The 27,543-nt window shown below is 42.5% G+C and overlaps 2 protein-coding genes across 5 annotated transcripts in view; both read left to right on the top strand.

Annotated features, from left to right (window-relative positions):
* RABGAP1L (RAB GTPase activating protein 1 like) overlaps positions 1–27,543 on the top strand; it is a 140,542-nt gene that overhangs the window by 36,966 nt on the left and 76,033 nt on the right. The window lies entirely within an intron of this gene.
* Positions 4,148–21,899, top strand: GPR52 (G protein-coupled receptor 52). Its single transcript, XM_060276598.1, has one exon. The coding sequence runs from the start codon at positions 8,688–8,690 to the stop codon at positions 9,780–9,782; it is 1,095 nt and encodes a 364-aa protein (XP_060132581.1). The 5' UTR covers positions 4,148–8,687; the 3' UTR covers positions 9,783–21,899.

Here is a 27,543-nt window from a genome sequence, read left to right as displayed (position 1 = left end):
AACCCTATCTAAAACCGCCGCGGTTTCCGTTCGGATGTCGAGAAATTCGTACGCATGCGGCCATTTGCCCCACTCGTAAGTCGAAAAATTTGGTTGTCGAGTCGTTCGTAAGTCGAGGTACCACTGTATAGCTTTTTGGATCCCAGGTATGAAGTTTAATTAAACAGATGTAGCTAAATAACTTCTAATTCCGGTTCTGAGGTGCTCTATGTTCCGTTTAGCATACGGGGACCTTTCACAGAGTTGTTATTACAGTATGCTAGCTCAAGAGAAGCTTGGTATGAAATCTGGCTTCATACTTAAACAAGTGTCTTTGGCAGTTGAACTGGTGCAAAATAAAGTTACAAATTTTATTGGTAACAACTATTTAAAAATACAAAGTAAAACCACCAAATCAGAATGGCAGAAAGAATACCACCCAGTCTCTCCCATCCCCTGGCTGAAGGGCTGGGCTGTGTGTTAGTATGATGTGCAGGATTCACCCCCACCCAACCAGCGGAAAGGATTGGAGGCCCCAGCTTCCATGGAGACCTACTGCTGATGGTAGCCAATAGAAAGCCCCAAAGCTGAGTGTGAGCTGGCAGCTTTAGTTCTACTTTAGTTCTACTTTAGCCTAAGGCCTCAAGAACCCAATCATTAGGTTGTGCTGATCTGGAGCTGGGAGAGAGAGAGAATATCAAAAACCCTGCTCTCTCTCTCTCTCTTTCTGAGCATTGAGTCTTTCTGACCTTGTGGCGATAGCAATACTTTTGAATTGGGATTGACTTAGTGGTCGAGAGAACTAATTGGCAGAAAACGGGAGGCTGGCAGAGATATCTCCAGGAGTTTTTCTGAGTTCAAATGGAAGGATATGGGTGGGGGGATGGACAGGGAAGAGGCTTTCAGATTTTGGGGAAACTTAAAATAATTATCTCCTTCATGGATCAATGCCTTGTCGTGGCGAAGGGGCTTGAATAACTCAGAGAAGCTATGAGCTATGCCATGCAGGGCCACCCAAGATGGACAGGTCATAGTGGAGAGTTTTGACTAAACGTGATCCACCTGGAGAAGGAACTGGCAAGCCACTCCAGTATCCCTGCCAAGAAAACTCCATGGACAAAGACAACCGGCATATAAAAGTTATGACGCTGGAAGATGAGCCCCTCAGGTCGGAAGGCGTCCAACATGCTACTGAGGAAGAGCGGAGGACAAGTACAAGTAGATTCAGAGCTGATGAAGCGGCTGGGCCAAAGCCGAAAGGTCGCTCAGTTGCGGATATGCCTGGAAGCGAAAGGAAAGTCCGATGCTGTAAAGAAAAATATTGCATAGGAACCTGGAATGTAAGAACCATGAATGGAGGTAAGCTGGATGTGGTCAAAAATGAGATGACAAGAATAAATATTGACATCCTGGGCATCAGTGAACTAAAATGGAAGGGAATGGGCAAATTCAGTTCGGATGACTATCATATCTACTACTGTGGGCAAGAATCCTGTAGTAGAAATGGAGTGGCCCTCATAGTCAACAAAAGAGTGGCAAAAGCTGTAATGGGATGCAATCTCAAAAATGACAGAATGATCTCGATACGAATCCAAGGCAGGCCTTTTAACATCACAGTAATCCAAGTTTATGCACCAACTACCGGTGCTGAAGAAAGTGAAATTGACCAATTCTATGAAGACCTACAACACCTTCTAGAAATGACACCAAAGAAGGATGTTCTTCTCATTACAGGGGATTGGAATGCTAAAGTAGGGAATCAAGAGATAAAAGGAACAACTGGCAAGTTTGGCCTTGGAGTTCAAAACGAAGCAGGGCAAAGGCTAATAGAGTTCTGTCAAGAGAATAAGCTGGCCATCACAAACACTCTTTTCCAACAACACAAGAGACGACTCTACACATGGATATCACCAAATGGACAGCATCGAAATCAGATTGATTATATTCTCTGCAGCCAAAGAAGGAGAAGCTCTATACAGTCAGCAAAAACAAGACCTGGAGCTGACTGTAACTCAGATCATCAGCTTCTTATAGCAAAATTCCAGCTTAAACTGAAGAAAGTAGGAAAAACCACTGGGCCAGTAAGATACAATCTGAATCAAATCCCTTATGAATACACAGTGGAAGTGAGGAACAGGTTTAAGGATTTAGATTTGGTGGACAGAGTGCCTGAAGAACTATGGATGGAGGCTCGTAACATTATACAGGAGGCAGCAACGAAAACCATCCCAAGGAAAAGGAAATGCAAGAAAGCAAAATGGCTGTCCAACGAGGCCTTACAAATAGCGGAGGAGAGGAGGCAAGCAAAATGCAAGGGAGATAGGGAAAGATACAGGAAACTAAATGCAGATTTCCAAAAAACAGCAAGGAGAGACAAGAGGGTCTTCTTAAATGAGCAATGCAAAGAAATAGAGGAAAACAATAGAATGGGGAAAACCAGAGATCTGTTCAAGAAAATTGGAGATATGAAAGGAACATTTCGTACAAAGATTACCATAATCAAGGACAAAAGTGGTAAGGACCTAACAGAAGCAGAAGACATCAAGAAGAGGTGGCAAGAATACACAGAGGAATTATACCAGAAGGATATGGAGGTCTCGTACACCCCAGGTAGTGTGGTTGCTGACCTTGAGCCAGACATCTTGGAGAGTGAAGTCAAATGGGCCTTAGAAAGCACTGCTAATAACAAGGCCGGTGGAAGTGATGATATTCCAGCTGAACTATTTAAAATTTTAAAAGATGATGCTGTTAAGGTGCTACACCCAATATGCCAGCAAGTTTGGAAAACTCAGCAATGGACAGAGGATTGGAGAAGATCAGTCTACATCCCAATCCCAAAGAAGGGCAGTGCCAAAGAATGCTCCAACTACCGCACAATTGCACTCATTTCACACGCTAGCAAGGTTATGCTTAAAATTCTACAAGGCAGGCTTAGGCAGTATGTGGACCGAGAACTCCCAGAAGTGCAAGCTGGATTTCGAAAGGGCAGAGGAACCAGAGACCAAATAGCAAACATGCGCTGGATTATGGAGAAAGCTAGAGAGTTCCAGAAAAATGTCTACTTCTGCTTCATTGACGATGCAAAAGCCTTTGACTGTGTCGACCACAGCAAACTATGGCAAGTTCTTAAAGAAATGGGAGTGCCTGATCACCTCATCTGTCTCCTGAGAAATCTATATGTGGGACAAGAAGCTACAGTTAGAACTGGATATGGAACAACTGATTGGTTCAAAATTGGGAAAGGAGTACAACAAGGTTGTATATTGTCTCCCTGCTTATTTAACTTATATGCAGAATTCATCATGCGAAAGGCTGGATTAGATGAATCCCAAGCCGGAATTAAGATCGCCGGAAGAAATATCAACAACCTCAGATATGCAGATGACACAACCTTAATGGCAGAAAGTGAGGAGGAATTAAAGAACCTTTTAATGAGGGTGAAAGAGGAGAGTGCAAAATATGGTCTGAAGCTCAACATCAAAAAAACCAAGATCATGGCCACTGGTCCCATCACCTCCTGGCAAATAGAAGGGGAAGAAATGGAGGCAGTGAGAGATTTTACTTTCTTGGGCTCCTTGATCACTGCAGATGGTGACAGCAGTCACGAAATTAAAAGACGCCTGCTTCTTGGGAGAAAAGCAATGACAAACCTAGACAGCATCTTAAAAAGCAGAGACATCACCTTGCCTACAAAGGTCCGTATAGTTAAAGCTATGGTTTTCCCAGTAGTGATGTATGGAAGCGAGAGCTGGACCATAAAGAAGGCTGATCGCCGAAGAATTGATGCTTTTGAATTATGGTGCTGGAGGAGACTCTTGAGAGTCCCATGGACTGCAAGACGATCAAACCTATCCATTCTTAAGGAAATCAGCCCTGAGTGCTCACTGGAAGGACAGATTGTGAAGCTGAGGCTCCAATACTTTGGCCACCTCATGAGAAGAGAAGAATCCTTGGAAAAGACCCTGATGTTGGGAAAGATTGAGGGCACTAGGAGAAGGGGAAGACAGAGGACGAGATGGTTGGACAGTGTTCTCGAAGCTACGAACATGAGTTTGACCAAACTGCGGGAGGCAGTGCAAGACAGGAGTGCCTGGTGTGCTATGGTCCATGGGGTCACGAAGAGTCGGACACGACTAAACGACTAAACAACAACAACAACAACAAAATAATTATTCTTGAAATGTCACTTGGCCAGCTCCATTCAGATGCAGCTATGCTTGGTATACAATAAACATTCTGAAACAAGACAACTCAAAATATTGAAACTGCTTATATCTAAGTATATATACCTAGTGTTTACATAAATGCTTGGTAGAGAAGTTTGCAGTTGACCGTCTCTTTTAGTGTACAGCTATTCTTGGTTTAAGAAGAGCCCTGTTTATGAACTATTTGGTATACGAACTCCGCAAAACCGGAAGCAGTGTTCTGGTTACCGAACTTTACCTTGGTCTACGAACAGAAGCTTAACGGTGGAAGGGCACCTCAGTTTAAGAAGGGAAAGCGCGCCTCAGTTTAAGAAGGGCTTTGGTTTACGAACGGACTTCTGGAAAGGATTAAGTTTGTAAACCGAGGTACCACTGTATAGTTGTATGCTGAATATAGTTACATAAAAATATCTTGACCTTAACAGATTAGACAACTGGGCCAAAGCAAACAAGATGAATTTTAACAAGGAGAAATGTAAAGTACTACACTTGGGCAAAGAAAATGAAAGGCACAAATACAGGATGGGTGACACCTAGCTTGAGAGATGTACATGCGAAAAGGATCTAGGAGTCTTGGTAGACCACATGAGTCAACAGTGTGATGCAGCAGCTAAAAAAGCCAATGCAATTCTGGACTGCATGAATAGGAGTATAGCATATAGATCAAGGGAAGTAATAGTCTGGGCACCACAGTTCAAGAAGGATACTGACAAGCTGGAACGTGTCCAGAAGAGGGCAACTAAAATGGTCAAAGGCCTGGAAAAAATGCCTTGTGAGGAACGGCTTAGGGAGCTGGGTATGTTTAGCCTGGAGAAGAGAAGGTTAAGGGGTGATATGTCATATGGAGGAGGGAGAAAGGTTGTTTTCTGCTGCTCCAGAGAAGCGGACACAGAGCAATGGATTCAAACTACAAGAAAAAAGATTCCACCTAAACATTAGGAAGAACTTCCTGACAGTAAGAGCTGTTCGACAGTGGAATTTGCTACGAAGGAGGGTGGTGGAGTCTCCTTCTTTGGAGGTTTTTAAGCAAAGGCTTGACAGGCATATGTCAAGAATGCTTTGATGGTGTTTCCTGCTTGGCAGGGGGTTGGAGTGGATGGCCCTTGTGGTCTCTTCCAACTCTATGATTCTATGATTCTATTCTATGATTCTATCAAATTGAAAAATTGCGTGTATCTTTTATTTTTGTACGTACCTGCAGGCCATCGGTGGAACAGAATAATAAAAATAGCATGCTAATTAAGTATATTTTGAAAATCTGAAATTTTCCATTGTGGGCCTGTTCCCGTCTGTGGATCACTCTCTAGTCTATTAGCTGTCTTCAAGCAGCTCCACACTGGATAGTGGCAGCTGTGATTATCTCTTTCTACTATTTAAAGCCCTAAACTGCCTTGGTCCTGTATACCTGAAGGAGCGTCTCTACCCCCACCATTCAGCCCGGACACTGAGATCCAGCACCGAGGGCCTTCTGGCGGTTCCCTCATTGCGAGAAGTGGGGTTACAGGGAACCAGACAGAGGGCCTTCTTGGTAGTGGCACCCGTCCTGTGGAAGCCCTCTCAGCAGATGTCAAGGCAATAAGTAACTATTTTACTTTTAGAAGACAACTGAAGGCGGCCCTGTTTAGGGAAGTTTTTAATGTTTAATGCTGTACTGTTTTAATATTCGGTTGGAAGCCGCCCAGAGTGGCTGGGGAAACCCAGCCAGATGGGCGGGGTATAAATAAATAAATAATAATAATAATAATAATAATAATAATAATAATTAGTCCTGCACGTCTCTTCACTCCCATCCCCCCTGATAAAAACATTTACTCTAATTTGTATGATTTCAGGGAATCTAATGATACAGTTTGTGAACTATTGCCTTAATTATAATGCTTGAATTTGAATTCAAGTGCTATTATAAATATAAGTAAAATTCCATAGACTTGATTTTATTTGTAATGAGCCGAATGTTTTAACATGGAATTGTAGTGATAATGCATTTTTAATCTGAGTTGCTGTATAACATGACTTAATTGAGAGTTTTAGCATTAGTTGTCGTTATTTTCCCATGTGTGGTTATGTAAACAAATGTAGATGAATCATTTTTACAGTGAACCTCTGTATTATGATTGTGATAGTAATTTGAAGTATAAAGGGATAAAAGGAAGAGCTTCCAAGTTTTACTAATTGCAATAAAACACATTGTCATTTCAAATGATAAACAATCATTTGACTTACAGAGGGTTGTTTTTTTTTAAAAAAAACACCAAACCCTTATTTATGTGTTTAATAATTAATAGCTCTTTCTTCCCAGTGGGGATTAGATTACTGCTGACTTGGTTTAGCTGCTGCTCATTTTTAGTACACTAAAGGTATCTTTGGAGTTGGAGCATGTAAGTTATTCCTAAGGATATTTTCATTGCTTGTTTGATGGAAGAAGGTAGCTCTGCAGAAGCATACTTTCCCTAAAATCCTCAATATATTAATTGAGATTGGTCACTTTCAATTGTCTTCGCTTGTCATTCTTATTCATGGCTTGCTGTAGAAGGCTATAAGCCGGCATTGTCCCTGGCAACTGTTACCTAGTGACAGTTTCAGCTGCAGTAGCCATGGGTTGTTCTTTTGATTGGGGCTGAAGGACCGAGTCACCTTTCTGATGGCGAGTTTTTCTGCATCAGCTAAGGATGCGGAGGAGGGGCAGGCTTAGGTGCAAGCTAAGAGAGAGCATGCAAGAAATAGCAATAGCATTCTCAAAACTGGTCACAGTAAATAGGATTTCTGTGTCTACACCACAGCTCCTGAAAAAGCAAATATATATGCAAGGCACCGCTTCACTGCTTTGACAAGAGATTTTAATTTTAACAGTGTTTTAATTTTGAGATAGAATGAACTGCTTACAGATGCAATGGGTAACGTTCTGTGGATGCTATAAAAGCACAAGGACCTCCAGCACAGCATGGTGGTGATGGACATGAGACATGAAACTGATGCTTTCTATTCATCCCACTGCTGCAGCAGGACGAGAGAAAAATCTTTTCTTTCTCATGTAAGGAATTCCTTTTTCAGAAGGCACAGCAAGGATCATTAAGCAGTGCCAATGCGATTCCAGCACTTCAAAAAGAGAAAAGAGAGTCTTCTGTTAACATAAAATTGAAATGACCTTGGATTTTCTTTTTAATTAAAATATGTGAGCTGAATAATTTCTCCTGTATCTTTAAATGATTAACAATGCATTTGATCTGGGTGTGGATGGTGGGTGGGTTAGAAAGCGAGACTGCTGCATGCACTGAATGAAAGATCCATACAGTAGTCAAATACCTGCTTATTAGTGAGCATCGAAGGAGCCTTCTTACCCCATTGGATGTGTCATAGTGGCAGATGTAATGGATGTGGTAATATTTGCTTCCGAGATAAAGAATTTTTGAAGCAGATGGTTATCATTTTAATTGTCTAATGAAATGCGTATGTAGCAACTGAGGAAATGAAGCCTGAAGACTAATGGAGTAACAGAATGCAACGGCAGCTTTTCTTGTTAAATCAACGTTTCATTAGCTTCCTAGAAGAATTTAGATGAGAGTTTATTATCTCATTGTGTTGGGACATACAAAAGAATGTGGACATCGCTATAGAGGTGAGAAATGACATGGATAGAGCTATGAACTTCACTGTAGCAGCTGTGGCTTTATTTCTAAAGATTTTTTTTTAATCATTTATTGCTCTTGAAATTAAATGCAAGACAAGTTTGTATTCCGTGAGAACCTTGGATTACCCTGTTGGTGTCTAATAATGTAATGGACAACCTATCTTTCTAACTGGCTTGACTGAAGATCCAGCATCATGTCTGTTTATTTCTTTCCTTTATTATACGTGGTCTTGTTAACTAAATGGAGAGGATATTGCTCATCGAAGGGACGAACCTGTTCTTCATGCAGTGATTGCTGCCCCAACATATTTCCTTACTCGTTACCAAAGACTAGTGACATTTGTTTGCATTAAGATGCCCCAAATCTTAACCTTAATAATGCAGAATGAAGATGATACAAATGACATTACTCCTTGAAGAAAACCGAAGGATACAATATATTAGAATGAGCATCTTATTAGACTTCTTATCTACTTTGCTTCTAGTTTTTAGCTCCTAACAGTTTTTGTTTTAGAAAACATTACATTGAGAATTTCTACCTAGTACTCCCTCCTTCACCTTTCCCCCCAGGAAAATGCACTTGCAGAGATTTTGATCGTGACATTATATTTTACTCTCCTTTTTGGTGTTTCTCTCTTCCAAAAAGTACAGCTTAAACAAAGTGCTTTGTTTAGAAGTGCCTTTTGTCAAATTTGCTAAGGAAGGAACGAGCACAGGAAGAAGCTAAGAGCAGTGGCCTTCTTGCCTCTTTTCTCTATTGTAATATGAACAATTTTAGAAGCTATTCTAAAATCTACCCAGAGAAGTGGATATGTAAACAAAATTAGCTGGTGACTCAGAAATCACCTAGTTCTGAGTTTTGAACACGTTATGTAATGCAGATCATGAACCAGTCCACTTGGATTGAGTGGAAGACTCTGAATATGAGCAGTAGTATTGTGAATGTATCTGAGCATTACTCCTGTCCAATTGGCTTTGGGCACTACAGTGTTGTTGATATCTGCATCCTTGAGACTGTAATTATTGTCTTACTAACATTTTTAATTATAACTGGTAACTTAACAGTAATTTTTGTCTTTCATTGTGCTCCACTGTTACATCATTACACCACCAGCTATTTTATTCAGACTATGGCATATGCTGATCTTTTTGTTGGGGTTAGCTGCTTGATTCCTACCTTGTCATTGCTGCACTATTCTACAGGTGTCCATGAGTCTTTAACATGCCAGGTATTTGGATATATCATCTCTGTACTGAAAAGTGTTTCTATGGCCTGTCTTGCTTTTATTAGTGTGGATCGTTATCTGGCTATCACAAAACCACTTACCTACAACCAATTGGTTACACCTTGCCGGCTGAGAATCTGCATCATTTTGATTTGGTTGTATTCCTGCCTTATTTTTTTGCCTTCATTTTTTGGCTGGGGAAAGCCAGGCTATCATGGAGACATTTTTGAATGGTGTGCAACCTCTTGGCTCACCAATGCCTATTTTACTGGCTTTATTGTATGCTTGCTATATGCTCCAGCAGCCTTCATCATCTGTTTTACATACTTCCACATCTTCAAAATCTGCCGGCAGCACACCAAAGAGATAAATGACAGGAGAGCTCGTTTTCCTAGTCATGAAGTGGATACTGCTACAGAAAGTGGGCACGGCCCTGACCGGCGCTATGCTATGGTTTTATTTCGTATAACCAGTGTGTTTTATGTGCTCTGGCTCCCCTACATCATCTACTTTATGCTGGAGAGTTCTAGGGTGCTGGAAAATCCAGCACTGTCTTTCTTAACAACATGGCTCGCTATAAGCAATAGTTTTTGTAACTGTGTTATATATAGCCTCTCAAACAGTGTTTTCAGATTGGGACTTTGGAGATTGTCAGAGACGGTGTGTTCATCTTGTATACATAAAAAAGACAGCATTGTTCAAGACCCAGTTCCTAGAAAACGGGCTAATTCCTGCTCCATCTAAGGAGAACTAAAACAGTCAAATATTTGGGCTACCGGTAGGTAGTATTCTATCCTTTGGAATGCTGCTGCAATAAACAGTCAATAAATATTTATTCACTGTAAAATGAAGTATGGATTGAATGGTGATTTGTAAGAAAAAGCACGTAGCTGGAATGGTCAGAGATGGATTCTTGGTGAAATTGTGGTATATGAGTGAATCACTGGTAAATGTAGGGGAAAGCTTCCAGTAGTGTGAACTAATCTGTTCAGAACTAAAGAATAATTCATCAACAGTAATAGTGAAATTGTCACATATTATATATGTGGATGAATTTGTAGTACTATGTTGTATTAAGATAAATCTTGTTTGATGCAGTAAGTGATGGATTATCAATTACGTCCTTAGGAAATAAATGTTTTAAAATGAGGCAGCTTCAATCTTGTAGTTTTGTCTCTTGTACAAAAACATTTTTAAAACTCTTGTAATTTTAAAACTAAATATATTTCTTTGCAGGGAAATAATGTAAAGTATATTTTAATGTTCTAGTGTAACACATATAAATGACTTAATACTTTTCTGTTCTTTTGGAGCCTTTTGTTCCCATTGCTCAGGCGTATTATTTATTCTGGGGTCAGAAGCCCATATAGTTGCCCCCTTACAGCTACTGTTCTCAAGCTGTTTGAGGGGTCTGGAGTAATTTTAGGCACAATGTATGTGAGGGGTAAGCTTTGAGAGAATATACCGTTGAGTGAAACAACAGTCAAATTATAGAAATTAACTTGTATTTTCTAGTGCCTACTAAATTAGCACAAATTTATTGAGTCTTTTTGTGCTAATGCTTTTGCTTTGTAATTTATTGCATATGCAATAAAATCAAATAGCAGTGTGACTTAGCTGCTCAATAACACTTTTTAAATGTAAGTTTTAAAAAGCAGGTTCCACTTTAGTTATATAGTTGTGAATGTATTGCAGTTTGCATGAGCTCAGCATGTATATAACACTGTATATTTTTTTAAATGATCATTTTGTATTCTGTGCCTAATGGTTTTCCTAGCATATTGTTAAATCATTGTTTTAAATTTGGGATAAATAAAACTTTGAGTTGACTTTACAGAAGTTCATCTTGCAGTGTTAAATGCGTATTAGGCAAATTTTGTTAGAGGTTCACAAATTAAGAGTTTTTGTAGGGGGCTTGCGTTAGTGCTTCCATAATCAATTTGTGAGGACTCATGAAGTATGTAGGGCATGATTCACTTCACATTACAATCAGTGGGACTTAACTTGTGCTGGATTGTACTCACAGTTATCAGTAATTTATATAATACTGATTTTGGCTCAATCTGCCACATTCTGACTGTTGCTTTTAACATGGGTAAAGGTAAAAGGTAAAGGGAACCCTGACCATTAGGTCCAGTCATGACCGACTCTGGGGTTGCGCGCTCATCTCGCATTATTGGCCGAGGGAGCCGGCGTACAGCTTCCAGGTCATGTGGCCAGCATGACTAAGCCACTTCTGGAGAACCAGAGCAGCGCATGGAAACGCTGTTTACCTTCCCGCTATAGCGGTACCTATTTATCTACTTCCACTTTGACGTGCTTTCGAACTGCTAGGTTGGCAGGAGCTGGGACCGAGCAATTAATGGAGGTAAAGTTAAAAGAAAAATTATGGTTGACATTTATCAATAATAATAACAATTAGGGGAAAAGAAATGATTGATTCTGAGACACCTTGACTTAAAAGAAATATTGTTTAACAGAAGGTGGAGAAGATAGACAGAATGTTATAGAAAGAGAGAGAGCGGGGGGAAGAAAGAAACACACAGATGGAAAATTGGAAGTTTTGTTTTTGTATCTTTTCTCTCTCTTTTTATTGCCCCTTTCATTTTTCTGTTTCTCTTTTTTTTTTTGTATGTTCTTCTTTCTTGGAAGTCCTATGTCTGGGGCCTTTATTAAGGTCCAGAGATTGTATACTCATGAGGTGGTAGGTGGTTGATGGAGGACCCTGGAGAGACAGGGAAATGTTGGTCTCCCAGGGTGAGGGGCTGGGAGGACAAAGGAAAGATCCCAGGTAATAGCAGGTTACCTCACGCAACGAATGCCTCACGCAACGAAAGTGTCTAGCGATTCTTTGTTGCCTTGCAAGGCGAAGCTTTCTATGGCCACATCTCGCAAGACGATTTTTTGCTGCCTGCCCTTTTTTCCCTGCAAGACGAAAAATTTCGTAAGACAGCACGACCCGCGGGACGAATTATTTTCGTCTTGCGAGGTACCACTGTTGCCTCTCTCTCTCATTAGTAGCCCTTCCCAGTGCCATCTCTATGGCAGCCCCTTGGTGAAAAGGAGGGAAGCTGAGGATAGGGAAGAACTTTATGGGGTAAAGGAGCACAGATCCTAGAGATCAGGTCAAGAATGCCAAGTACTGCGGTAGCACAAAAGTTCCTGTTTTAATGTGTCCTGAAGCACTGCCTTTATCTCTTTGTAGGAAAATGTATATCTGACCACCATGCAAACCTGTAAAACTATTTTTAGCTCATTCCTAAAATAGATTTTCTTGAAACCCAAAAGATGCTGTGCATCTTTTCAACAAATGTGTCATTGCTCAGAAAACTGTACACTTCATAGAAGTCAACTCCTAGAGGCCGAGGTCCCTTCGCCGCCGCCCAAATAAAATATTTGAGGAGGCCGCCCCCAAAGTTTATGGATATTGCCATTCAAATGCTGTGCATGTGCTGTGTCTTGTGAACCATTATGTGGGGCAGGGCTTACCTCCCCCCCCCTATATTTTACTCAAGTTGGCTTTCCTGGTACACTTTAACATGCTACTTTTTCCTGTTGACTTGGAGATAATCTAATTAAAGAGAAAAGCAGGTGAAGTCTCTAAAAGGAAGAAAAAGATGAAAGACAGGTAATTAGAGGATTAGTTTAATTAAATCTGTTGGCTGGATGTTAAGTCTGTCCATTTTGAAATTAATTAAGCCTATTATATGCGAAAGGTTGTATAGTTGTAGCTTGCATAAAACACCTAGGAAGTGGTAACAGAATGTCCTATAGGTAACAATATAATTTCTATAGGGCTTTTTACCACCTGCCCTTTTTCCATTGAGATTCAGTTGCCTGAAACTCAGTCTCTTTCGTATGTCTTTCACAATCCTTTTTACAATATTGCCCACAATAGCTTAAGCAGTGGGGCTTATTCACAGTGATGCAGTGTCAGATTTCAGGAATGCAGAGGACCAGGTTTGCAGCTTGGGGTGCTAATGGAGTCATTGTGGTCTGGGCAGGCAAAGATAGTGGCAGTGGCCAGGAGTGCATTCTATCTACCCAAGCTTGTATGCCAGCTGTATCCCTATCTGGAGCAGCAGGGCCTGGCCTTAGCCAGGATGCTAATAATGGAGGCTTGTATTCTAATCATGTGATACCACTTTTGTGCCAGTTGTACTGGCTGCCAGTGAATTTAGAGGCCTAAGGATCCCCAACGTTGTTATGACCCTACCTAAAATAGAAGTTCCTGTTTGCGTGCACAACAGTGAAATTGCTTAGGTTGGCAAGCATGAGAAATGGGACCTTCTTGGTGGTTGCCGCATAAGTGTGGAACTCTTGCAGTTCACATTCATTTGGCTCATTAAGTTCTAGCATTCAAGAAGGATTTATCTTTTGACTGACCTTTCCCTAAGAGAATTGTGATCCAACGCAGTATCTCTCAAGCCTCTCTTTGTATCCGCTCTGTGCTTCATACTCTGCCTGATATTCTATTTTTAAATCTGCTCCATCTGAATCGGGAGAGATGGATAAGGTACTAGATTGATGCTTGAAGGCGGTGATGGGCTGGATTTGGATCAGTAAATTGAACCTGAATCCTCGAAAGACAGGTGTTATGTGTTACGGGTTATTCATTCTGGGAGGTAGGAATATGGCCTGTTCTGGATGGGGTTGCACTCCCCCAGAAGCAGCAGGTTAGGGGGTACTACTAGATCCAACATTGTCACTGTGGTTGCCTGGGTGGCTAAGAGTGCTTATTTCCAGCTATGACTGGTTCACCAGCTATGGTCCTTTTTGGACAAAGATGACTTGGCTGCTGCACTCCATGCTCTGGTAACCTCCAGATTGGACTATTGCAATGTGCTTTACATGGGGCTGCCCTTGAAGAAACTTCAGCTGGTGTAAATTGTGGCAGCCAGGTTACTGGCTGGCTGTCCATTTAGAATTCATATAATCCCTGAATTAAAATAGCTGCACCGGTTGGGCTTCTTTCTAGACCCAATTTAAAGATGCTCACATTAGTGTTTAAAGCACTCAATGATTTAGGCCCCAAATATCTTAATGAGCATATCCATTATCCAACCCTTCTTGGGCATTAGGAGCTGCAGTGGGTGGTGCCCTGGGCCATAAATTGGGGAACTCCCATCCTATAAATGTTTGTTTTTGGTTTTCTCATCCTCTTGCCCCTTTGTTGAGCCATATGTAGGGAAAGTACCGTACCTTTAGGGAACTGCCTTTAAAATGTAATTGGATTTGCATGAAGATTTTGGTGTTGAAGCAAACATCATGGTTGACACCCAGTTGTTACTTGTTGTTACATATTTGTTTGTTTCTCCTAGCAGAAAAAGTTGTAAATTTACTATTAAGGTTTTTTTTTAGGAGGATTTTGTGTGGTGGTTTTATAAATTTTGCTTTTCTTTAATTTTAAGTGAATGTGTTTATTTTCTGTCAAAAGAAAAAAAGAAAAAGAAAAGAAAAGCAGAAGATATGGGGCTTTTAGAGCAGAATTAAAGATCTCATATTAGTAGCCATTAACTGGAAATGACATTGATCTGCCATTAAGGATGATTATTCAATTCTAAAAATTATGCTTTTAAGTAACATGAATAAATTTTGCTAATGTGTCATTTCAATTAAAGGTGATTATAGCACTGGCAAAGTAATTCTATTTTTTAAATGAGTGAAATGTTGAAGTTAATCCTATTAATGTTGTGTTATCTTTTGCAATACATGTCATGTTTAAGTGACATAGTAAATCACTGATATTTTAAAAATCTCTTTCAACTTTTATAAACTAAGCAATAGTGCACAAAGGGCTGGTCAGGTAGATAAGAAAAGGCAATGTTTTTTTTAATATACTTAACTTTTGTGGAAGTTCTCCATACAAAAAAAGAGCAAGCTATACTCATTTCTTCTGCTGCCAGCTTCTTGCCAGGATATCACTGGCAGGTTTTCACTGCCTCACAAATTAGGTTGAAGCACTCTTACCTGAATATCTCTGCCATCTGCGTTTGTGGCTTCTCAACAACCTGTGTGTTAAGTCATGTTCTCTGCTTACATGAAAAAGCCAATCAGTTTTGGTCAGTGCCCTGCATGAACTGTATATCCTAGTACATGTGCCAGACGTTTCAGCAACAAACTCGGAATCCATGGTAGACAATTCCATATATGTATCAGTATAATGAAATTAATTTGATGGGAAGCTGATGGGAGTGAATAGAATAGTTTTGTTGGGTCTAGTCCATCATCACGTTTCTGACAGTGTCCAATAGCAACAGGGCAAGAAGGTTACAGCAATTTCATGCTGCTGCTCCCCAGCACCTGTTACTCAGAGGGATGGATTCTGCTTTGAACTTGAAGGTTCCATATAGACTTCATGAGTATTGATTAACTCAACTACCATGCGTTTGTCTAATCCTCTTGAGATGGTGGCTCTCGTCACAGTTTGTGGCAGCCAATATATTTATTATTTATTTATTAAATTTGCATACTGCCCTTCATCCATAGATTACAGGGCAGTTTACATAGGAATTCCATAGGAGAGGTAGCTTATTCAATCTCTAAAGTTGGTAAGCTCCCTGGCACTTCATCAGCTGTCAGAACTACGCACCAGTTTGCTGCTGCCATGTGATAAGGCTCACCTACCCACTAAATGGGTTTATTGCTTATTGAGAAATGATATACAGAAAAAGATGTTTAAAACAACTTTCCTAAAAAAACCAACAAAACCTAGAGGCATTTCTGTTAGGAATTGTTCAGACACAAGTTCCCAGGAGTCAGAAGAACTTATTCATGTACGCAACAACAGCGGCTCGGATTTTGTTAGCCCAAAAATGGAAAGTGAGAGAGGCCCCTGGTATGGAAGATTGGCAATTTAAGGCGATAGAATATGCAGAATTAGCAGGCCTAACAAGTAGAATAAGAGAACAAGAAGAACAGGTATTCAAAGAGGAGTGGAAATTGAAAATAATTGTGCACAGTTAAAAACGCTGGCTGTATTAAAGTAATTCAGCAGTATAACATATTTTGAACTGATAGGAGAATTAAATTAGGTGGAGATATTAAAATATGCAAGAATGGTGGATAAGTTAAATGAACCTTGGAAGGGGAGGGAGGGAGTTCAACGAATGTATGGTATAATAAAGGTAAAGGTACCTCTGACCATTAGGTCCAGTTGCGGACGACTCTGGGGTTGCACCCTCATCTTGCTCTATAGGCCGAGGGAGCCGGCGTTTGTCCACAGACAGCTTCCAGGTCATGGGGCCAGCATGACTAAACCACGTCTGGCGAACCAGAGCAGTGCACGGAAATTCCATTTACCTTCCCACCGGAGCTGTACCTATTTATCTACTTGCACTTTGAGGTGCTTTCGAACTGCTAGGTGGGCAGGAGCGTCAAACCCTTTCATGCCCCTGCTTTCTTCAACCCCATTGCACTTACTTCTCTCTTCTCTGCTACTCCCTTTGCAAACACGTTTTCACCTTCCTTTTTCCTCCACCCTCCTTTTCCCAACTCTCACACAGATCACCCCCACTTGTACGCCGCCTTTTCTCTTCTATTCTGCACACATCAGCCATTATCACTTCCACCCCCTTTTCCCCACCTCCTCCTTTTTTCAACTCTTCCTTGCATACAGTCCACCACTCCCACTTCCATCCCTCCTCCTTTCTCCTTATCTGCAGCCAGCCCCTTTGCGCAAAAACTCCATGCTATTTATGTTACTGTGAGGATGAATAGAATCTTAAGATAAGGTTACCAGATTTTTTTCAAAGAATCCGGGGATACTTTTTAAAAAAAAAAAGAGAGAGAAAATATATTTAAAGAAAGTTATTTTTTAAAAAATTAAGTAATATCTTCTTTTTTGTGACCTTCCTCTGGGCTCCAGCCTGCTCTTTTGGAGCACTAGCCACCGTGGAGTAGGCTCAGGTTGGGCCTGGGCTTGGCCACGTGTTCTTGCCCTCCTGGTGCCCTCCTACCTTTCTTCCTGAGTGGCGGCAGCGGCACGGCAAGGTCGGGGCTCCACTCTTTTTTCTCCTTCCTCTTTCTCTCTCTTCCTTCTCCTTCTCCTCTCCTCCTCCCTGCGTTGGCTCCGGGGTTTTCCTGGCCCTGGAGCACCACTGGGCAGTTGGCTGCTCGTGCCAGGCTCAATTTGGGTCACTGGGTGTGTGTGTCAGTGGTTACCTCACTTGACGTGCTGGGCGTCCCCGGTTCCCCTTCGGCAGTGGCGGCTGCAGCGGCAGTCTCAGCAGCCCGGAGCTAGCATGATAGCGCAGTTGGCTCTGGCTGGCTTCAGGAGCTGCTCGCTGCCATGGCACCCACCTTTTTGCCTCTCCAGAAGTCCCCATATGACGTGTCTTGTGCCATTGAACCAATCATGCAACATTCATTCCCTACTAATAAATCTACAACACTTAAAATATAAATCCGGGGACATTAAATGAAATCCAGGGACATTCCAGGGACAGATTTTGTAATCCGGGGACAGTTTTGTAATCCGGGGACTGTCCCTGGGAAACGGGGACGTCTGGTAACCATATCTTAAGAGCAAGCCTGTCAGAGACAGTTAGGTTCACTTGCTGTGTGTTGGGCATATATGGGTGTTTGCTTGTTGTTAGAATATTTCTTCTAAATTACTATATTGAATCTGGAACTTCACGCTGAAGACAACATATGGTACCAGGAATTCAGTACATTGTGGGTGCCTTTGTTTAGAACTGCCATTTCCCTCTCAGTATCCCTTCTCAGTATCCCTATGCCATGTTATACAACTTTTGTTCCTCTCCCCTGACCTGACTTCATGCAAATACAGGATTGTGGTGAAACACTACAAATCCTCCAATGGGGGGGTTGTACTCTGACTTCATGCAGATTGAGGATTCTGATGTGGCAGTACTTATGCATTTTTATGTGTAAAGGAAAGTGTGTGTGAGAGAGTTTACAGCGCATTTGGACACCAGGTATCAAAACAAAATTTTGTATAATGGTTCCTGAGAGCAAAGAGGAAATTTTTGTCCGTTTGGATACAATTGGACTCCATTCTGAATCAAGATGGCAGACTGAAGCTTTCAGAAGTGCAATATTTTAACCACTGATTTCAAAACTGCACTGACTTTTTAGAATTCCCGAGTCATGGCAGATAACAGGCCACCAGTTATAAATAAACAGCAATAAATTATTTTGGTTTGATTTCTAAGCACTAGCCTTTTGGTCAGTGGCTACATCCAGCTACTGGGTAGAAGGAATAAAAAGGCGAATAAAGGTATTGAATGGAAATAAATGGTGGCAGTTGAACTATAAAGGGATAAAGAAAGCAGGTATTTTTTAATATAAAGTGTTTGTGTGGGAGAGCCTACAGTGGATCTTGTGGATATTTTAAGTACGGTAATTTAAAAACAGAAACAGGGTAAACACCATCCTGTGAACACCACTTGGTGGGATCACCAAGTCATCTTCCTTGGGAGCTCTTGAAATAGGGGAATTGAAAGTCACACCTTGTATCAAATATTTTCTGTGTGTTTTCCAGCCCGGAAACAGACTCACATCAGAGCATTTCTAAATTCAAGCTTCATCTGCGGGGTTGCTCTACTATTTGTTCATTCCACATATGGCAAATCATTTTACTGACTTTCAAAAAAAAGATTATTATGTGAATTGATGATCCTGATTACTTAGACCTTCCAGCATCATACACTCTAAAATTATGTATGTGTGTGTGTATTTTGAGCTCACTTAAGTGAGATAAATATAATAATGAGGTCTCCATAGAGATATATTGGTAATTTTAAAATGTGCAGAGCTGTATGAGCAGGGATGAGGACAATCTATTTTGGGGGGAGATAATTACAGCATTACTGTAGAGAGTAGTTCTTTAAAAATAGCGGGCCTCAGATGTTGTGGGAGAAAGGTAATTAAGGCGTGAATAATAATGATAAATACTTTCCCCCTGTGCTGCTCTTTAACTACTCTACACATAGGCACACCCATTACAGGAACTATGTTGTTATAAACCCTATGGAAATTGTGCTGCTGTACATACGTAAGTTATCCTGTGCTAGAAAAAGCCTTGGTTCTTGGCTCCTTTGGGAGGAAGAGCAAGAAAAGAAGAGATATACAGTAAGCCCAGAACTTACACAGGGCTTTTGTTCTGGGGATCATGCTTAAAGCCAAAATTGTGTATAATCAAAACCCATTGGGTTCAATGGTCGATGGGATTGCCAAAGTCATTTACCCCAGAACCCTTCCCACCCCCTTTTTAATTTTTTGGCATGTGCATGAAGCTGAATGCACACAAATTAAATGTACTCAAGTTGTAGTCTTACTATAATTTCTTACATGTTCTGCCACCAAGGAAGCTTAGGTACATCATGCCAGCTAGCCTAGGGTTCTGAAATGCACCACTTACATTTCCAGCAGCACAGCCACTGGTTTTACCACTTTACCTGCCCTTCCCCCTGCAGTAGGGAAGGCTGCAGGAAAGCACTGTCTGCTTTAGCCAATAAAAGAGCAGCAACAGCCACCCTTACAGGGTGGTCACATTCTTTGCCCCCTTGCCCTGTTGGTGGAGATCTCCAGAACCGCTGTCCACAGGGAGCTGAAGAATGCAAGCTTCCTATTCCTAATAACATGTAAACAACTGGAGGCTCACACCCCCTTATAATGAGTGCAAGTTGGAGAAGGTAGATTGCAGCACTGTTCTGGGGTGGGGAGGAGAGGAAGTGATTACTTACATGCATAGGCAAACACAGTCCTCCAGATGTTTTGAGACTACAACTCCCATCATCCCTGACCACTGGTCCTCTTAGCTAGGGATGATGGGAGTTGTAGTCCCAAAACATCTGGAGGGCCAAGTTTGCCTATGCCTGGACTGCTGCCAATATTTCCAAAGGATAATTTAGCTTGGTTCAATCTTTTTGTTTCTCTAATGGAGTTTTTTCCTGCTCCAGAGCCGAGGACCTGAACCCAATGGCTTCAAGTTATAAGAAAGGAGATTCTGACTAAACACCAGGAAGAATGTTCTGACAGTAAGAGCTGTTCAGCAGTGGAACAGATTTCCGCAGGAGGTGGTGGACTCTCCTTCCTTGGAGGTTTTTAAGCAGAGTTTGCTGACCCCTGGTTTAGTTCAAGTGATATTTTCTTCCTGCATTTTTGATGCTGTGTTTAGGGAACATACATAGCATTTGTAAGTAAGTTATGTTGCTGTTCTAACTATATAGTCAGAGCTTTCCAGTGAAGAATATACACCCTAAACAGTTGGAAATGATCTAGAGACAAGAAATAGGTCAGCTTGAAAAGAACTAATAAAAAACTGTAGAATGGCAAGTGTACTGTGGCATGTTAATTATATTAATGCTGCTGTGTAGGAAATACAAGAAGTCTGATTTAGTGCGTAAAAATAGTGAGTCAGAGGATGGTAGGCAACAGAGTTTTCTTTTTTGAAAATGAAACAAAATCTATTTCAGCTACCTATATCCAAGGAAACTAGATAAACATTTTGGAGTGGGATCTTCTAAAATTGATTATTTATAGCAATATTAAAACAGTAAAACAGCTAATCAAATGGGGAAGAAATAACTTTTTTAAAATAATAATGTCGTTTGTCGAACTGTGAAAGATCTCTCTCCACAAAGAGGGGGTATAATTTTATAGGTGAAATAAAAGTGGCCTGGCATAAATAATATTTTCTCTGAAATTGGGGTGAAAACAGAGAAAGGAGGCTATCATATTGGCTGTGTATGTTCAAGAGGTTGGCATTCGAAACATGCAGAAGATTTTAGTAGTAACTTGAGCTGAATTGGCTGCCTTTCTCTTTCCACAGCTTGAGGCTCTCTCTCTCTCTCTCTCTCTCTCTCCCACCTCCTCCATTCCCCATTGCCATAGTTTTTTTAAAAAAAATAAATTATGTCTACTAATGTCATCCAACTTGCTTCTTGAGGCTGGTTATTAAATCTGATTTCTAAGGTTCATATTCTATCAATGTTGTAGGGGTTTGTAAACTGATGAAAATCAAACCAGTTGTTAATCATTGTTTTTCGCCTTGCTATTGGTGTATTGCACTATTGGCTGGTGGATGTTTATGAGGCTTAGTGAAGTGTGAACACTGGAATACAAAAGCAGATGGAGGAATGTGCTGCTATTTCTAGCTCATACCAATCATCCTGAGGCAAGTGCTGCTGAAATGGTTATTGGAGGTGTTTTCAGTTGGTAAGGAGATGAGAAGGATGGCGCTGCCTAAATAACTTTTCCAGTTTTCTTATCTCAGCTTTTCTGAGGATAGAAAAGTACCATATGTGTGAGCTGCTTCTTTTTTCTGGCAGAGGGGAGAGGCCACCATCTCAACTTCTGGCTCCTCCGCTCTGCTTCTGTGAGCCATTCGAGTTTAGCATGGTGGCACTATTCAGGATTGAGCTTGAGGGATGTATTCTGTGGAGGTTCTTCTACCAGAGCAACTTGGGTACACTGAATTTTAATTGCAGTACAGCATGCAGAATGATTTTAAAATGCAGAATTAGGGATTTCTGCCCTTCCCTTCATGAATGTAATTTGGGTGGGATGAAAGAAGCAAAGCTCCTTTCCAAGTTCTGAAGCATTGTATAATCAGTTTTTAGTGCTGTAACAGGCTTCTTTCTTACCCTCAAAAGTTTTGAAGCAAAAAATGGGCTTCCAAGGCAGGTGAAAAATCCTCTACCATGTTCTTATTTTGTTTCTGTTCACAATAGCTGCCTAGCAGCTGGTGTGTGCTGTAGCACTGCCGCCGCCGCCATTGCTTTTCTGCCAATGCTCCAGTCTCCAGCCAGCTTCAGAGCTTCAACTCTAGTTGAAGAGAGAGTGGGAGCATGTGCATAGCCAGGATTTTTTGTTGGGGGGTTGGCAGGATTTTTGTTTGGGGGGGGGGGGAGAACTGACGTGATTGGTCAGTTAAGTATTTCTATTGTTTTACTTGATCGGGGGCGGGGGGAGCTGTCCCCACAAGTGGGAGGGAGTGCTGGAGAGTAGGGGAAAATGGGCATTTAGAGGCTTTTTAGAGGGTGCTCCCTCCCTTACATAATTTTTGCTTATGTGCATGGGAGCCTGGAATGTAACCCCAAAGCAAGTGGGGGCTGAGATGCCTGTACATTTATGCCCCACCTCCCTTTCACGGAGCCCATGATAGCATGTGAGGTTCTCTTCCTGATTTTATCCTCAAAGCAACCTACCAATTAGGATAGGCTGAGAGGTAGTAACTGACCCACAGCAAAATGCTGATTCAAACCTGTGTCTTCCTGGTCTTACTTCAACACTCTAACCATTACATCATGCTGTGCTACTGTTCTGGTGCCATTTGCACAGCTCCTAACGTGATCCAAACTAGAGAGGGGCCTTATAGCTTATGTGATGACATCAGATTTGGGTACCAGATGATATCAGAGGGAAAACACATGGCTGAGGTGGTGGCAAGCAATCAAACAAATCTGTCTCATAGAATCATAGAGTTGGAAGAGACCACAAGGGCCATCCAGTCCAACCCCCTGCCGAGCAGGAAAAACCATCAAAGCATTCCTGACATATGCCTGTCAAGCCTCTGCTTAAAGACCTCCAAAGAATCATAGAATCATAGAATCATAGAATCATAGAGTTGGAAGAGACCACAAGGGCCATCCAGTCCAACCCCCTGCCAAGCAGGAGTTTCCAGGCCTTTGACCATTTTGGTTGCCCTCCTCTGGACACGTTCCAGCTTTTCAGTATCCTTCTTGAACTGTGGTGCCCAGAACTGGACACGATATTCCAGGTGAGGTCTGACTAGAGCGGAATACAGTGGTACTATTACTTCCCTTGATCTAGATGCTATACCCCTATTGATGCAGCCCAGAATTGCATTGCCTTTTAAAGCTGCTGCATCACACTGTTGATTCATGTCAAGTTTGTGGTCTACCAAGACTCCTAGATCCTTTTCACATGTACTGCTCTCAAGCCAGGTGTCACCCATCCTGTATTTGTGCCTTTCATTTTCATTTTGCCCAAGTGTAGTACTTTACATTTCTCCCTGTTAAAATTCATCTTGTTTGCTTTGGCCCAGTTGTCTAATCTGTTAAGGTCATTTTGAAGTGTGATCCTGTCCTCTGGGGTATTAGCCACCCCTCCCAATTTGGTGTCGTCTGCAAACTTGCTCAGGGTGCCCTCAAGCCCATCACCCAAGTCATTGATAAAGATGTTGAATAAGATTGGGCCCAAGACAGAACCCTGTGGCACCCCACTAGTCACTTCTCTCCAGGATGAAGAGGAGCCATTGATGAGCACCCTTTGGGTCTCTTCCTCTTCAGCTTGCTGGGGCCAAGGGCTGCACAGGTGCACTGCTTATATCCTGCTAGCTAAAGCCTTCCTGAGTTAGACCAAAGGCTCATCTAGTCCAGCATTCTGTTCTCACAGCCAGGCTCCTGTGGGAGCCTGCAGGCAGGACATCTGTGCACCAGCCCTTTCCCTACCTGTGATTTCCCAGTAGGAAATCACTGCACTGCCTGCAGAAGTGAAGGTAGAACTTAGCCATCGTGGCCACTAGTGCCATTTTTTTTTTGCATTGAAACCTTTTCATCATATGATACAACAAAAACAAACTAAAAACAAACAGGCATGCTTGGAGGAAACTGCTTATCTGGATTCCTTGCAGTCTGACTTCAGGTCTGGCTGTCGCCATGCAACTGCCTTGGTCAACCTGGCGGATGACATTTGTTAGGAGAGAATTGCTGGGAGGGAGTGCAATCCTTCTTGTTTTCCTTTACCTCCTGATACCATTGAACTTGTTATCCTTCTTGGACATCTGAAGGAGGTGAGGGTTGGGGGGCAGTGGCGGAGGAAGAGGAGTGCGGGGGGGGGAGCGCACCGTCGCTGGCAGTGCGATCCCGGTGGCATGCCATCGCGGCTGCCCTCCCCCCGTGCTGGGCGCTGTTCCCCCGCGGGCGGTGTGACACATCCCCAGGATGTGCGCCAGCCCTGCCTCCGCCTGCTCTCCGCCCCCCGCCCCCCGGTGCCGGAGCATGAAGCTCCACCACTGTTGGGGGCACTTTACTTTGGTGGTTCTGCTCCTGCCTCCAGGGCCATTTCCAGAAAGTAATTATGGGGGCCATTGTTCAGCACTATGGGAGGTGCTGGCAGGGTTTCATCTTGTCATGCTATTTGGTATATATCTGAAGCCACTGTGAGCTGTCATCAGGAGATTTGGAGTGAGGTGTCACCAATATGCAGATGGCACCCAGCTCTGTCTCTCTGTTCTGTCTGAATTTGGAGAGGTGGCTGAGGTTCTAGACTGGTGCTTGAAGATGGTGATGGGCTGGATGTGGGCCAGTAAACTGAAGCTGAATTTAAAAAAGCCAAAAGTATTATGTGTTCCAAGTTATTGAGTCTGGGAGGCAGAAAGATGGCCTGTTGCACACCTCTGGAAGGAGCAGGTTTGCAGCTTTGGGGTACTTTTCAATTCAACGTTTGTAGGTTAGGTTTTCATTGTAGGGGGGACAAGGATAGCCACGTTGTGAATCCTTTACCTCTAACTTAAGCAATGTTTAATTTCTTTTTGTAAAGTTCAGTGCTGTGCCTTTTGTTTTTCTAACTGAACAAAACACAGAAATTAAAGGAAGATTTTTAGTAGTCAAAATGTCAGAATTAGTGCTGCTCAAATATGTTTAATCCTTGCTGTCAAACATTTTTAAACATGTTGACTAACAAGCTAAGTTGGCGGCATTTTAGAAACCTGTTCTCTGTAAATGTCACCATTTTGAATTACCTGTCTTGAATATCTTTTTAAAGCATGAAACACATCCTAAGGTTCTGTTTTTTGTTTTTTGTTAAATTGAATTTAGATCCTCCCTCAAAGCACTGTGTATCATATTATAATATCGCTTTTTGCTAATTGAGTAATGTCTTTGTGGTTTGTGAACCTTTTCAAATTGAAGGGAAAACAGAATGTATTCTATTAGCATGGTACAAAAGTTCAACTTCATTAGTTTTGACTAAGGGATTTATACCATCTGTTGCCTATGGCACATATTTCATAGAGCAGGGACGTTCAACTCCCAAGAGACTATGATCTACTCCCGGGGGAAAAAAACTGGCAGTGATCTACCCTTTTTTTGGGGACGACGACACAAAGTTGTTGAGCTTTTTTAAGCGGGGGTGCCATAGCTCGTCTGCTCTTTGGGGAGGTACACCATATGTTGATAAAATAAAGACTCCACCGCTCTCGCATCACCTACGACACGGTGTTTAGGCAGGCCTTCGTCCCTGGCAATGCTCTCGCTATGTGCTACCCTCTGGTTGGGTCATCATGGGGAAGCAGAGGATGGGCACCAGGAACAGTCTACCGCTGCACAATTGCATGGATAGCCCGGCATTAAGCCTCCTGCCGGTGTGAACTTGTTGCAGCCTGCCGGCAGGGGCTTCCATAATGCTGAGGTAGCAGGGCGCCAGTGGCTGAGTGACGACCGACTCTCGCCAGGTCAGGACAGCATGCGTGTGGATGCTCTTTTTCCACTGCGGAGGAAAATGAGCCCATGATCGACCACTATTACTCGAGGATCGACCTGTCGATCGCGGTCAACCGGTTGGACATCCCTGTCGTAGAGTATTTAAAATCTGCCATCAACACAGCTTTCTGCAGACTTGTTGGTATTCATTTTATATGGTATAACTATGATTGGATGAAAATATGTAGATGACAGGAGAGGGCCAGCAGTAAATCACACAGAGCAAATTGGTGTTAACTCTTATTAGCAAAAACAGGATCTGCACAGGTGTATCATACCTAATGAGCACAGCAACTCATCTCCAGCAGGTCTTGCCCCCATGAAGCAGTTGCTGAGACTCAAGGTCCCTGCCTCCACAGAGCTGCCTAAGTCCTCTCCTTAGTCCCCCCCCCCCAGGTAATCTGAGACTTTACCTGTATGAAGCTAATTTCTCTTCCTCTCTCTTCATGCCTCTCCTGGTTCTGGAAGACCCAGGGGCAGGGTAGCTGGTCACAACAAGAGGGGGAGACTCCCATGCCTCTTCACACGCCAGAATCAGTCTCTGCCTCTTGGCTTCCCTTCTCTTCTGCTTCTGGGCTTGTCTCTGCCACAGACTCTACCTGCTCTGTTACTTCTTCAGCTTCTGACACCTCCTCTTTACTCTGAGCACTCATCATTGTCCCACCACCAATCCCTGGGCTCTTACAATTCTGTGGTGAATGACACGCCCTATTTTCTCCTGCACGGTAAAAGACCCAAGGTGCATTACTTTAAAGTTTTTGGCTGCAAAGTTTATGTTCTAATACCCAAGTCGCAGCGCAGGAAGGGTAGCCCCAGGTCACAAAGGATGATTTTCTGTGGGTATGAACCTTACTCAAAATCCTGGAGGTTTGTTTACCCTGAGGATGACCGGTCAAGGGTGGTAATCAGCAGAAGTGCTGAATTCTGTGAGCAGAGTGGATGGACACATTTACATGGGAACCCTGACATCCTCATGGAAAGTTTGGATGCCATTGCTGGAGAGGAGCAAGCACCTCCAGAGGCTGGTGGTCCAGACCAGGGTCCCAACCATGCCAGGGGGCAACTCCTAGGGAAGTAAAGTCAGAATCTAGGAGTGCACCCACATCCCCACAGGCAAAACCTGAAAAGTACAAGAGGCACAGCAGGTCTATTGATGGGTCTCCAGATGTTCAGGATGTAAAATCCGAGACCGACAAGCCAGGGTCAGAGGGGGAGCCTGAAGTGGGTTTGCGGCGGTCCAAGTGCACCACCAAGGGCAAACCTCCTGACAGTTTTACAGCTACCAATGTATGGGCTAATCTGGCACAGTGTGAGCCGGAGAGCTTTACAGAGGTGCAACAGCTTCCCAAAGCTGAAGCTGACAAGTGGCAACAAGCGATGGAAAGGGAGATGGATTCCATGAAGTCTCTAGGAGTCTTCACCACCACAACGCTACCTGAGGGAAAGCAGGCAGTGAGTTGTTGCTGGGTTTACAGTATAAAGCCCGGTTAGTTGCCAGAGAGTTCTCTCAAAGGAAAGGGGTGCATTATACACAGATTTATGCTCCTACTTCTAGACCCGAGACTTTATGTTTATTTTTGAAGTCAGCTGCTCAAAAGGGTTGTGCACTTCATCATTTTGAGGTGGATGTAGCCTACCTGAATTCTCCATTGCAGGAGGAGCTCTATATGTTACCTCCTCCAGGGTCTGAAGCCAACAGACCAGATCAGGTATGGAGATTGCATAAATCCATTTACGGGCTCAAACAGTCTGCAAGAAACTGGAACATATGCCTCAATGATGCACTAGAGAGTATAGGGTTCAGGAAGAGTCTAGCAGACAGCTGTCTCTACCTGAGAGGTTCGAGTGTTGAACAAGAAGCAGTTTTGGTTTTCATTGATAACCTGTTATTTTCTGGAAAAACTGAGGCACAGTCACAACAGTTTGCCAAAGAACTTGGGCAGTGTTTTAAGCTCAAGGCACATGGCTCTGTTAGCGTATATCTGGGGGTCCGGGCACACAGAACCCGGGATGGAAGCTTTTCGCTTAGCCAA

This window comes from Zootoca vivipara, chromosome 7 (assembly GCF_963506605.1).
Source record: "Zootoca vivipara chromosome 7, rZooViv1.1, whole genome shotgun sequence".
NCBI lineage: Eukaryota > Metazoa > Chordata > Lepidosauria > Squamata > Lacertidae > Zootoca > Zootoca vivipara.
This window is presented reverse-complemented; position numbering and strand designations above follow the sequence as displayed.